At 47.3% G+C, this 12,410-nt stretch overlaps 1 protein-coding gene across 2 annotated transcripts in view; it reads left to right on the top strand.

Annotated features, from left to right (window-relative positions):
• Positions 1-12,410, top strand: part of SNRPD3 (small nuclear ribonucleoprotein D3 polypeptide) — a 17,114-nt gene extending 4,704 nt beyond the window's left edge. For both annotated transcript variants that reach the window (XM_009216928.3, XM_031656448.1), the window contains exons 3-4: positions 8,534-8,726; positions 12,189-12,410. In XM_009216928.3, coding sequence (XP_009215192.1) covers positions 8,534-8,726; positions 12,189-12,250 — 255 coding nt within the window. In that variant the 3' untranslated portion in view covers positions 12,251-12,410. The remainder of the gene's footprint in view (positions 1-8,533; positions 8,727-12,188) is intronic.

Raw genomic sequence — 12,410 nt, 5'->3', positions numbered from 1 at the left:
GCCAGGCTGGTCTCGAACTCCTGACCTTGTGGTCCACTTGTCTCAGCCTCCCAAAGTGCTGGGACTACAGATGTGAGCCACCATGCCCGGCTTGCCTTTTTTTTTTTTTTTGGTGAGACGGAGTCTCACTCTGTTGTCCAGGCTGGAGTGCAGTGGCACGATCTCAACTCACTGCAACCTCTGCCTCCCGGGTTCAAGCAGTTCTCATGCCTCAGCCTCCCAAGTAGCTGGGACTATGCCCGGCTAATTTTTTGTATTTTTAGTAGAGATAGGGTTTCTCTGTGTTGCCCAAGCTGGTCTCGAACTCCTGAGCTCAGGCAATCCACCCGCCTCAACCTCCCAAGTGCTAGGATTACAGGCGTGAGCCACTGCGCCCAGCCCTTTTTTTTTTTTTTTTCTTTTCTTTTGAGACAGAATCTTGCTCTGTCGTCCAGGCAGGAGTGCAGTGGCACGATCTTAGTGCACTACAACCTCCACCTTCCTGGGTTCAAGCAATTCTCTTGCCTCAGCCTCCTGAGTAGCTGGGATTACAGGCATGGGCTGCCATACCCCACTAATTTTAATATTTTTTTGTATTTTTAATAGAGACGGAGTCTCATCATGTTGCCCAGGCTGGTCTCTAACTCCTGAGCTCAGGCAGTCTGCCCACCTTGGCCTCCCAAAGTGCTAGGATTACAGGCGTGAGCCACTGCACCCAGCCTTTTCTTTTCTTTTCTTTTCTTTTCTTTTCTTTTCTTTTCTTTTCTTTTCTTTTCTTTTCTTTTTTCTTTTCTTTTCTTTTCTTTTTTCTTTTCTTTTCTTCTTTTTCTTTTTCTTTTTCTTCTTTCGAAATTAAGCCTTGGCTCTGTTGACCAGGCTGGGGTGCAGTGGTTTGATCATAACTCATGGCAGCCTTGCACTTCTGGGCTCAAGAGATCTATTCACTTCAGCCTTCTAAGTATCCAGGACTACCAGTGTGCACCACCACACCTGGCTAATTTTTAAATTTCTTTGTAGAGACGGAGTCTTGATATGTTTTTCAGGCCGGTTTCAAACTCCTGGCCACAAGTGATCCTCCTGCTTTGGTCTCTCACACTGCTGGAATTACAGGCATGAGCCACCACATCTGGCCTGTAAAGATTTTTTGTCTCTAAATATGATCACATTCTGAGGTGCTGGGTATTAGGACTTCAACAGTGGATTTTTTTAGCCCATAACAGGATGTAGAGGCTTCACTGGATCTACCAAAACCTAGGCACATTGAATAAGAGCCAGCAGACTGTGGTGTAGCTAAAGCTGGCGGTGGGTGAACACTGAGCACAGTTTAGTTTGTTCAGCATATCTCAGGCTGTGAGACTTATGGCTCCTGCAGTGCCCCGTACTGTCTGTCCTTCCCAGATCCAATCATTCTGCCTTTTGGGAATGAGAACATCCTCTTAGCACTTTCCCTTGCTTCTTCAATAACATTTTCTGTTATAAAAGTGGAGTGGGACCAAATGTGGTGGCTACTCCTATAATCCCAATACTTTGAGAAACTGAGGCAGGAGGATCACTTGAGCCCAGGAGTTCAAGATCAACCTGGGCAACATGACAAGACCTTGTCTCATAACATAACATAACATAACATAACATAACATAACATAACATAACATAACATAACATAACATGACATAACATAACATACATAACATAATATAACATAACATAACATAACATGACATATAAAATAAAAAATAAAATAAAATAAGGGTGTGGTGGCACACGCCTGTAGTCCCAGCCATTCAGGTGGAGGCTGAGGTGGGAGGATTACTTGAGCCCAGGATGTCAAGGCTGCAGTGAGCTATGATGGTGCCACTGTACTCCAGCCTGGGCGACGGAGTGAGACCTGGTCTCACACACACACACACACACACACACACACGCACACCACAAAGATTTGGAAAAGATAAATAGAGGATCTCACTTTGTTGCTCAGGCTAGTCTTGCACTCCTGGACTTAAGCCATCCTCCCACCTTGGCCTCCTAAAGTATTGGAATTGCAGGCCTGAGCCACACCTGCCCTGTTTTGGGGTTTTAGTATTTACTTTTTATTCTATCCCCTTTCAGAAATAGTTAGACCCTGTCTCTTCCAAAAAGCAAAAAAGGTTTAAAAATTATCTGGATGTGGGGCCGGGCGCGGTGGCTCACGCCTGTAATCCCAGCACTTTGGGAGGCCAAGGCGGGCGGATCACAAGGTCAGGAGATCGAGACCATCCTGGCTAACACAGTGAAACCCCGTCTCTATTAAAAAAAAATACAAAAAAAGGAGCCAGGTGTGGTGGTGGGCACCTGTAGTCCCAGCTAATCGTGCCACTGCACTCCAGCCTGGGTGACAGAGTGAGACTCTGTCTCCAAAAATAATAAATAAACAAATAAATAATCTGGATGTGATGGCTTATGCCTATAGTCCAGCTACTCCATAGACTGAGGCAAAAAGGATCACTTGAGTCCACCCAGCAGTTCAGGCTGCAGTAAGCTCTGGTTGCACCACTGCACTCCAGCCTGGGTGACAGAGCAAGACCCTATCTCTAAAAAAAATTTTATGTCAGGATAAAAGTAGATATTTAGATCATGGTGCAGGTAAGCTGGGGTAGAACATAAAATGAAGCCAAGCAGTCAGTATCCAGAAATGTAAACCTGAATCCCTGTACATTGAATCAAGTTACATTCCAGTGTAAGCTTAAGCAGGGAAGATCATCAGTTCCAAAAAGCGTAGCATTCTTTTTTGTTTTTGTTTTTGAGATGGACTGTTGCCCAGGCTGGAGTGCAGTGGTGCAATCTCAGCTGACTGCAAGCTCTGCCTCCCAGGTTCATGCCATTGTCCTGCCTCTGCCCCCTGAGTAGCTGGGACTACAGGTGCCCGCCACCACGTCCGGCTAATTTTTTTTTTTTGGATTTTTTTAGTAGAGACAGGGTTTCACTGTGTTAGCCAGGATGGTCTCAATCTCCTGACCTCGTGATCCACCCGCCTCGGCATCCCAAAGTGCTGGGATTACAGGTGTGAGCCACCGTGCCCGGCCAATGTTCTTAAGTTAAAATAGCAATCGTGTGGATTTCCCTGGCAGTCAGATACAGGAGACACTATTACATGATATCCTCGACAACATCCCTGTACAAAATACACTGTCTTTTATGGTCCCTCAAGTAGTTTTAAGGTATCCTGTTATCTTAGCACTGTTTTTGACATTTGAAAATGTAAAATATGGCCAGGCGTATTGGCTTATGCCTGTAACCCCAGCACTTTGGGAGGCTGGGCCAGGAGGATCACTTGAGCCCAAGAGTTCGGGACCAGCCTGGGCAACATAGTGAGACCCTGTCTCATATATATAATTTTTTTTTTTTTTTTTTTAAGGAAGAAAAGGAAATATGTAATATGAAACTCAGGATGAGGTCCCTGAAATGGTCATAGGGTGTGCATCTGAGGTTAAGCTGGGAAGGCAGGGAGCTTTTGTTCTCGTTCCAACAAGCTGCAAGCCAAGCACTGGTCACCAGTGCTGCAGGATATGGCATGTCTGTCAAAATACTGTTGGCGTAAGTGAGAAAAATAATAAGACTCCAAAATATGTCCCCAATGTTATAAAAATGGAACCAAGTTATAAATGATACAAGCAAATACAGAGTAATGGTCAAACCCATTTCACTACATTCAATGTGACTTAATTCTTAGAAGTTTTGATGGGCGAATGTGGTGCAGAACTCTGCACAGGCAGACGTTGTGCTTTTGGGGCTTTGACATGACCACCCAATCGCTGATGGGACTGTTTGAAATCTGTTTTCTTGGCTGTGGCATAATAGCCGTCTTTGGAAAAATGGTCTCTGTATGGAATATAGTATTGTGTCACTGTATAAAAATGAGAACCCGAAAGAAGCTCTCACATGATTGGATCAGAAAATTGCCCATAACTATTGCTAGGAAAGTTTTTGAAATCTCTGAATTCAATGTGGTTGAATTTCTTTAGACACCTAGCCCTCTAGGTTGAAGGAAAACCAGTTTTTTAAACTTATCGTATACTTTTTTTCCCTGTACTGTTTGTGAGTGGATTGCATTCATCATACTCCTCTACCCCATAATACTTTTGTATTTCCTAAGAACAAAGATAGGTAGATGGCATCGGTTGGTATTCCTATTACAGCAGTGGCAACCAAGTGCCTCTGCCTTTGTTTATGTGTGAAATTGTCCTAAAGAATGCATTTCTGAGGCCGGGCGCGGTGGCTCAAGCCTGTAATCCCAGCACTTTGGGAGGCCGAGACAGGCGGATCACGAGGTCAGGAGATCGAGACCATCCTGGCTAACACAGTGAAATCCCGTCTCTACTAAAAATACAAAAAATTAGCCGGGCGTGGTGGCGGCGCCTGTAGTCCCAGCTACTCGGGAGGCTGAGGCAGGAGAATGGCGTAAACCCGGGAGGCGGAGCTTGCAGTGAGCCGAGATCGCGCCACTGCACTCCAGCCTGGGCGACAGAGCGAGACTCCGCCTCAAAAAAAAAAAAAAAAAAAAAAGAATGCATTTCTGGTGTATTGACATGCCTGAGACACCCCAACGCACCTTCACAGTCCTGGAGCTAACTTTCTCCATCTTGGCCCTAGGTATCTAAGAAAGTCCCATCGCTTTGTGCTGCAAAGATTATCTCTCTCCCACTCAGGATGTCATTTCAGTTGAGTACCTGGCTTATACCATCTGTGTTTCATTGTGGCTGTTGCGGAAAGTTGATTAAACTGGGTTTTCCTGCCTGGATTTGATTAAGATCTGGTTCATTCAAAAGTTGCTGCCTTTGGCTTCTCATACAAACACAGCTCAGGCTTATTAGCAAGCTCTAGCAGGCATGTGTGTCGTTAGACTGTGGGGTTTTGTCCACAGCAAGCTGTTCTCAGCCATTGCTGCAGGGAAAGCGAGAGCAGTAGTGAGCCTGATTGTTAGGGTTAAAATAGGAGTCAGATGACACTGGACTCTCCTGCTTCAGCCAGGACATAGTTCATTTATGGAAATGCCTAGATTAAGTCTTGTTGGACTTATGCAACGGCTTCTGTCAGGAAAGGAGTGAGATGTGCCCCTATGTGCTGGAGGGAGTATGGCTTAGCAGTGGCACAACTCCCAAAACACATTTTAACTGTCAATCAGATTTAGCATTTACTGAGTCTCTATTGTGTGTTAGGCAATAGAGACAGCATTTAGACATACTTTAGCTTGTTTACTTTGGTTTGTTTGTTTGTTTGTTTTTTGACAGGATCTTACTCTGTTGCCCAGGCTGGAATGCAGTATTGTAATCATAGCTCACTGTACCCTTGAACTCCTGGGCTCCAGCCATCCTCCCACCTCAGCCTCCCAAGTAACTGGGACTGCAGGCATGCACCACCGCACCTGGCTAATTGTTAAAATTTTTTGTAGAAAAAAAAAAAAAAAAAGTGTTAGCCAGGATGGTCTCGATCTCCTGACCTCGTGATCCGCCCGTCTCGGCCTCCCAAAGTGCTGGGATTACAGGCTTGAGCCACCGCGCCCGGCCTAGTTTACTTTTTAACAATTTCAGGAGGTGTGATCAGATGCAGTGGTTAAGAGTGTGAGTTAGACAGAACTGGGTTCAAACTCCAGCCAGGCCATGTAAGCGTGGTGTGACCTCAAACAGGAGAATAGGGGGAAAGGGCATGGATTTCTGGGGACAGATCTGCCTCTGAATGGCTATGTCACTTCATCTCTTTACCTTGTAGGATTTTGTGGGGTGACATGAGCTGCTGTGGGGAAATCACCTGGGCCAGCACTTGATGTCTAATAAGTGTTCAGTAAATGTTGGCTTTGTCGTCTTGTATTTTCCTCAGCTTTGTAGGTGAGGGAACGGAGGCTCAGAGAAGCCTGGAGATGTATCTGGGGTTACACTTCTGACAAATGGCAGAGCTGGATCTCACCTATAGGTCTTTAGGTCTATTTTGTGTCTTTTACAGAGTCATGAGTGTGGCACAGTCTCCAAAACACCTTTTTTTTTTTTTTTGAGACGGAGTCTCGCTCTGTTGCCCAGGCTGGAATACAGTGGTGTGATCTCAGCTCACTGCAACCTGTACCTCCTGGGTTCAAGTGATTTTCTCCTACCTCAGCCTCCCAAGTAGGTGTTTGCCACCATACCGAGCTAATTTTTGTGTTTTTAGTAGAGATGGGGTTTCACCATGTTTGCCAGACTGGTCTCAAACTCCTGACCTCAGGTGATCCACCCACCTTGGCCTCCCAAAGTGCTGGGATTATAGGCATGAACCCCCGCACCCAGCCCCAAAACACATTTCAATTGTCAGCAGATTCAGGTGAGCCTGAGTTGTATCCAGTTTCTCTCTTGGGTAGTCTAACCATACCTGGTGTTCATTTGTGGCACTAGAGGTTATGGTATTCTTCAGGGGAAGAAAAGGATTGGTAAGGACTTGGGAACTGGATGAAAATTTGGTAACAGGCTGGGAGTGAGGAGCCTAGAGCAGAAGATTTGTGGGAAACTGGAGCCCTGGTGCCTCTGAAGGTAGAACAGGGATAGTAGGTGGAAGCTCTAGAAACCATTCCTCTAGAAACTGCTCATATACCACAGGGGTGGCCCCAGAGCATAGTTATGTTTGTTTGCTTTTTTTTTTTTTTTTTTGAGACGGAGTCTCGCTCTGTCGCCCAGGCTGGAGTGCAGTGGCGCAATCTCAGCTCACTGCAAGCTCCGCCTCCCGGGTTCACGCCATTCTCCCGCCTCAGCCTCCGAGTAGCTGGGACTACAGGCGCCCGCCACCACGCCCGGCTAGTTTTTTGTATTTTTAGTAGAGACGGGGTTTCACCATGTTAGCCAGGATGGTCTCGATCTCCTGACCTCGTGATCCACCCGCCTCAGCCTCCCAAAGTGCTGGGATTACAGGCTTGAGCCACCGCGCCCGGCCTTGCTTTTTGAGAGGATCTTGCTCTGTGGCCCAGGCTGGGGTGCAGTGGCTCCATCACAGTTCCCTGCAGCCTCAACCTCCCAGAACCAAGTGATCCTTTCACCTCAGCTTCCCGAGTAGCTGGACTACAGGCACGTGCCACCACACCCAGCTAATTTTTGTACAGATGAGGTCTCACTGTGTTGCCCAGGCTGGTCTCAAAACTCCTGGGCTCAAGTGATCCTCCCACCTTGACCTCCCAAAGTGTTGATATTACAGACATGAGCCACCACACCCGGCCCATAGTTGTTCTTTTCTCGCTGAGTGTTCAAGCAGAGGCTGGGTGGCCTGTTAGCACTTGAGGAAAAGAATGAATGAGTATAAGATGGCATCTAGCCAGACAGAAATCTGGGAGACAGCCCATCTCTCTACAACATGGGCGACCCATTCTGAATAAATTATAGTCCTCTCCCTTTAGAAGGTTTATACAGTGAGCTGCTTTTTCTGTAAACGTGGTGCTTGTTGAGGTTGATGCTGGCAGATTGGTATCACCCTCCCATGCCAAGCTGGTCTCACCTTCAGGCTCCCCATTTGTCCATCCTACTGTCTATCCTTGTTGACACATTTATCTTTCCTAAGTGCTGCCTTAACCCTATTGATCTTTCCTCTATTGACAAACTTGACTCTTATCTGAAGTAATGACCCTGTCCAGTGCCTGCTCTTTTCCTTGTGCAAGCTGTTGCCTCATACCCCTCCAGTAATTTCAGGCCCTTTGTGTAGGCCCTGTGGTACCACCTCCATTTCTCAGTCCCTAGTCACCCAAGCTATAGGGTTCTGTCTCACATTCTAGAGTATGCACTCTGGAGGGTCAGAACCACATCTGGTATATACTCGTGACCTTCATGATGCCTTTGAAATCTGAGTGCCAGGCAATGCAGGGGAAGACAGTTTGGACCAGCAGTTTGAAGCTGTTTTAGTTAGAGTTTAGCACCTTCAAGAGCTCTTCACATCTTTGCTGCACAGCCAGGGCTCTGAAGCTAGGCCAACTGGTTCGAATCTGGAGTTCCCTGCATTTCTGCTGTTTGACCTTGGATAACTGCTTTGGTTTTTTTAACCTGTAAAAATGGGAGCACTCGGCCGGGCACAGTGGCTCACGCCTGTAATCCTAACACTTTGGGAGGCCGAGGCGGGCAGATCACCTGAGGTCAGGAGTTCGAGACCAGCCTGACCAACCTGTTGAAACCCGCCTCTACTAAAAATACAAAATTAGCCGGGCATGGTGAGGCATGCCTGTAATCCCAGCTACTCGGGAGGCTGAAGCAAGAGAATCGCTTGAACCTGGGAGGCAGAGGTTGTAGTGAGCCGAGACCGCGTCATTGCACTCCAACCTGGGCAACAAGAGCGAAACTCCGTCTCAAAAAAAAAGGGAGTGCTCATACCCACGCTGGAGGTGTTGTGAGAACTGTTTAGGTAAAGTGCTCAGTGCAGTCCCTAGTGTACATAGTTAGTACTGATGATTGCTGTGTAATTCACCAGCTTTCTCACAATGTCAGTCTGCTTTTCTGGACTTCTGCCTCCCACCAGTCAAGGCCCTCCCCACCACTGGTGCTGTTGACTGTTAATTGATTAGCCACTGATTTCCTTCCAGATGTCCAACATCACAGTCACATACAGAGATGGCCGAGTGGCACAGCTGGAGCAGGTATACATCCGTGGCAGCAAAATCCGCTTTCTGATTTTGCCTGACATGCTGAAGAATGCACCCATGTTAAAGAGCATGAAAAATAAAAACCAAGGCTCAGGGGCTGGCCGAGGAAAAGCTGCTATTCTCAAGGCCCAAGGTAGGTGCTCTTCATGCACAGGTTTTAAAATACAGGTTTGTCTTGTGTCTTGTAGAAAGGGGCCCTCTTACTGCCTGGGAACAGAGAGGGCTTGATCTCTGCTCTCTCCACATCCACTGCCACCCCTTCCCCTTGCAGCATGGAGAGATCCTGTGGGGCCATGAGGCTTTGCCTGGCCTTCTCTGTCTTGCTGCATCTGGAATACTGTCTTAAGTGAAAGGGTTGATGAATCTCCTATAATAAATTTCTAGGAGGACCTTTTTTTATTTTATTTTTTTGAGACAGAGTCTCGCTTTATCACCCAGGCTGGAGTGTGGTGGCGTGATCTCAGCTCACTGCAGCTTCTGCCTCCCAGGTTCAAGCAGTTCTCCTGCCTCCGCCTTTGAAGTAGCTGAGATTACAGGTGTGCACTGCCATGCCCAGCTAATTATTTTTAATTTATTTTATTTATTTATTTTTGTATTTTTAGTAGAGATGGGATTTCACCATGTTGGTCAGGCTGGTCTCGAACTCCTGACCTCACATGATCTACCTGCCTCAGCCTCCTAAAGGGCTGGGATTACCAGTGTGAACCACCACACCCAGAGAGGCCCTTCTTTCTAGAAGTTCTGTGTGAGAGGTGTGGGACAGCTTGCCCTCGTCTAGTTTGCCGAGCACACAATCCGGAGCAGATGAGCTGACTCGTGGAGTGTGAGAGCCGCATTTCCTAGCAAAACTGGGTCTTATGGATGGACACCCTGCGTGTAGTTAGGGAGATCTGATAGTGGAGCTCCGTTTTCAGAAATAAAGCCGCCTTTTAGTACATTCCAAAAGTGGGACTGTCCTTTTCCCATTCCCCTAGTCTGGCCTTGCTTCTTGGTTAGCCTAATTTGGTTTTATATTAGGTTCATGAAAAGTTCTGTCATGTTGATTAGATTAGGCCACAAAGTAATTGCGGCCCTTGGAAACTGTCTTAGTGTTGATAAAAAAGGTTTGCAGCCAGGGAAGGCATTGGTATCTGTAGCTGCTATACATGTTTTATGTATGTGTGAGGAAAAAACTCAAACTGTGTTTTTCCTCTCCTCTCACAACACAACCATCAGCAAAGAAGACTTCTGTGACCAAGCAAGCAGTCAGTTCCACAGTAGACACCAGCTGGGTGTCCTTCAGTTCTGACACTGTCTACCTGGAGATAGCCTGAAAAACCACAGGTTGAGGGCTCAGTCCCACAAGACTGCGCCTGCACCCCGCACTATTATTCATAAGCACAGGCCTCCAGAACATCTGAATAGCTTCAGTCAGGGTTCTCACTTCTCCCTCCTTGGGTTCGATTAATTGCTGGAGTAGCTCACACAATTCGGGAATCACATACTTAAGTTTACTGGTTTATAACAAAGGATATTTTATAGGCTACAAGTAAACAGCCGCATGAAGAGATGCGTAGGGTGAGATCTGGAAGGGTCCCAAGCACAAGAGCTTCTATCCCCATGGAGTTTCCTCCCGGCACATGGATGAGTTCTTGTTCACCTTCCTGTCAGGCTGCGCGTGATCAGCTGTCCTGAAGCTCCCCTAACCTTGTCCTCTTGGGCCTTTTATGGAGACTTCATTGGATTGACGTGGTTAAAGGATGGACAACCATGTGGAAATGCCATTAGACAAAAAGGGTGTGATCTAATACTAAGAGACGGGGTGGGGAGACCCCGCAAGGCCTGTCCAGACTCTTTTTGGCCTCTCTGTGCAGCATCTGTTCCTCCAGGGTATAGGGCAGGAGCTTTCTCTGGGGTGAGGTCTTATGACCCACACTCAGATTAGGGTCCGGCCTTGGGCAGGTGAAAGGGGGGCAGGAGAAATTTCAAGAGAGAGATTCTGTCTCCCGAGTCCTGCTTCTGAGGCCTAAAGTGCCCCAACATTATAACAAAAGACTATCACAAGGACTGTAGGAGTTATGAGCCAGGAACCATGGATGAGAGCTCGAGTTTAAAGATAAAATAGTGTGAGGGGCCGGGCACAGTGGCTCATGCCTGTAATCCCAGCATTTGGGAGGCTAAGGTGGGCAGATCACGAAGTCAGAAGTTTGAGACCAGCCTGGCCAACACAGTGAAACCCTGTCTTTACTAAAAATACAAAAATTAGCCGGGCGTGGTGGTGGGTCCCAGTAGTCCCAGCTACTTGGGAGGCTGAGGCAGGAGAATCGCTTGAACCCGGGAGGTGGAGGTGGCAGTGAGGCAAGATTATGCTAGTGCACTCCAGCCTGAGTGACAGAGCTAGACTCCATCTCAAAAAAAAAAAAAAAAAATTTTATCTGTCCTTCAAACCCTGGCTTCTCCTAGAACCCCTGGGTTACAGAGGAGAACAACAGTCTTATCATGCTGTTGATATGGAGAGTGTTTTCTTTTTGCTACTGTGAATTTTTTTTTTTTTTTTTTTTGAGACTCAATCTCCATCGCCCAGGCTGCAGTGCGGTGGCTCGATCTCAGCTCACTGAGACCTCTTCCGACTCCTAGGTTCAAGTGATTCTCTTGCCTCAGCCTCCCAGGTAACTGGGATTACAGGCGCATACCACCACGTGCAGCTAATTTTTGTGTGTTCAGTAGAGACGGGCTTTTGCCAAGTTGGCCAGTCTGGTCTCGAACTTCTGACCTCAAGTGATCTGCCTGCCTTGGCCTCGCAAAGTCCTGGGGTTACAGACATGAGCCACTGTACCTAGCCTGAAATAATTCTTTTCTCAGAAAAAAATACAAAAAATAACCCTTCTCCCATATCTAACACATGTTAACACTTAAGTATATTTGTTTCAGAATTGAAAAAATGAATTCAGTACATCTATGTTTTTTAGCTCAGCCAAGGCCAGCCCCAGGGATTTCTCTTCTGTAGCTCTCAGACCACCTTCTTTGCCCTCAGCATGCTACCTCCCAGCCTCTTGGAGAGAGCAGTGTGGGACTGGAAGGCAAGAGTGTGGTACTACCTCCTGCTCTGATGCCAGTCCCCAGCCCCTGCCCCTCTGCCTCCATCCCCGCTCTGAAATGCAGTGGCTGTCAGCCGGGTGTGGTGGCTCACGTCTGTAATCCTGACACTTTGGGAGGCCGAGGTGGGTGTATCACCTGAGGTCAGGAGTTCGATAGCAGCCTGGCCAACATGGTGAAACCCTGTCTCTACTAAAAATACAGGAAATTAGCTAGGCGTTGTGGCTCACGCCTGTAGTCCCCAGCTACTCAGGAGGCTGAGACACAAGAATCACCTGATCCTGGGAGGTGGAGGTTTCAGTGAGCCAAGATCACGCTACTGCACTCCAGCCTGGGCGACAGAGTGGGAGTCTGTCTCAAAAAGGCGGGGGGTGGCAGAAATGCCATGACCAGGGTGATGTTGGACCAGGTAACCCTTCAGAACCCTTCTAACTGGTGTCCTAGGCCCTGGCTACTCTGTGCTATGAGCATTCACTGACCACACTGACCTGGCCTCCTGTTTTCTCTTCTTCCCTTTCAGTGGCTGCAAGAGGAAGAGGACGTGGAATGGGACGTGGAAACATCTTTCAAAAACGAAGATAATTTTCTCCGCTGAACAGACCTTTGCCCTTTTTTCTTTCAGGTTATCTGAGTTCACTGGGGTGGGTGCTTGTGTATATGTCCTAGGTATCTTTTGACATTTTTCTCTTTAGATCAGGGGAAATGTTGAAGCTAAATAAATCTGGGGGGTTTTTTGTTCTGT

This window comes from Papio anubis, chromosome 16 (assembly GCF_008728515.1).
Source record: "Papio anubis isolate 15944 chromosome 16, Panubis1.0, whole genome shotgun sequence".
NCBI lineage: Eukaryota > Metazoa > Chordata > Mammalia > Primates > Cercopithecidae > Papio > Papio anubis.
The sequence above is the reverse complement of the archived record's forward strand: the minus strand, read 5'-3'. Positions and strand labels throughout refer to the sequence as shown.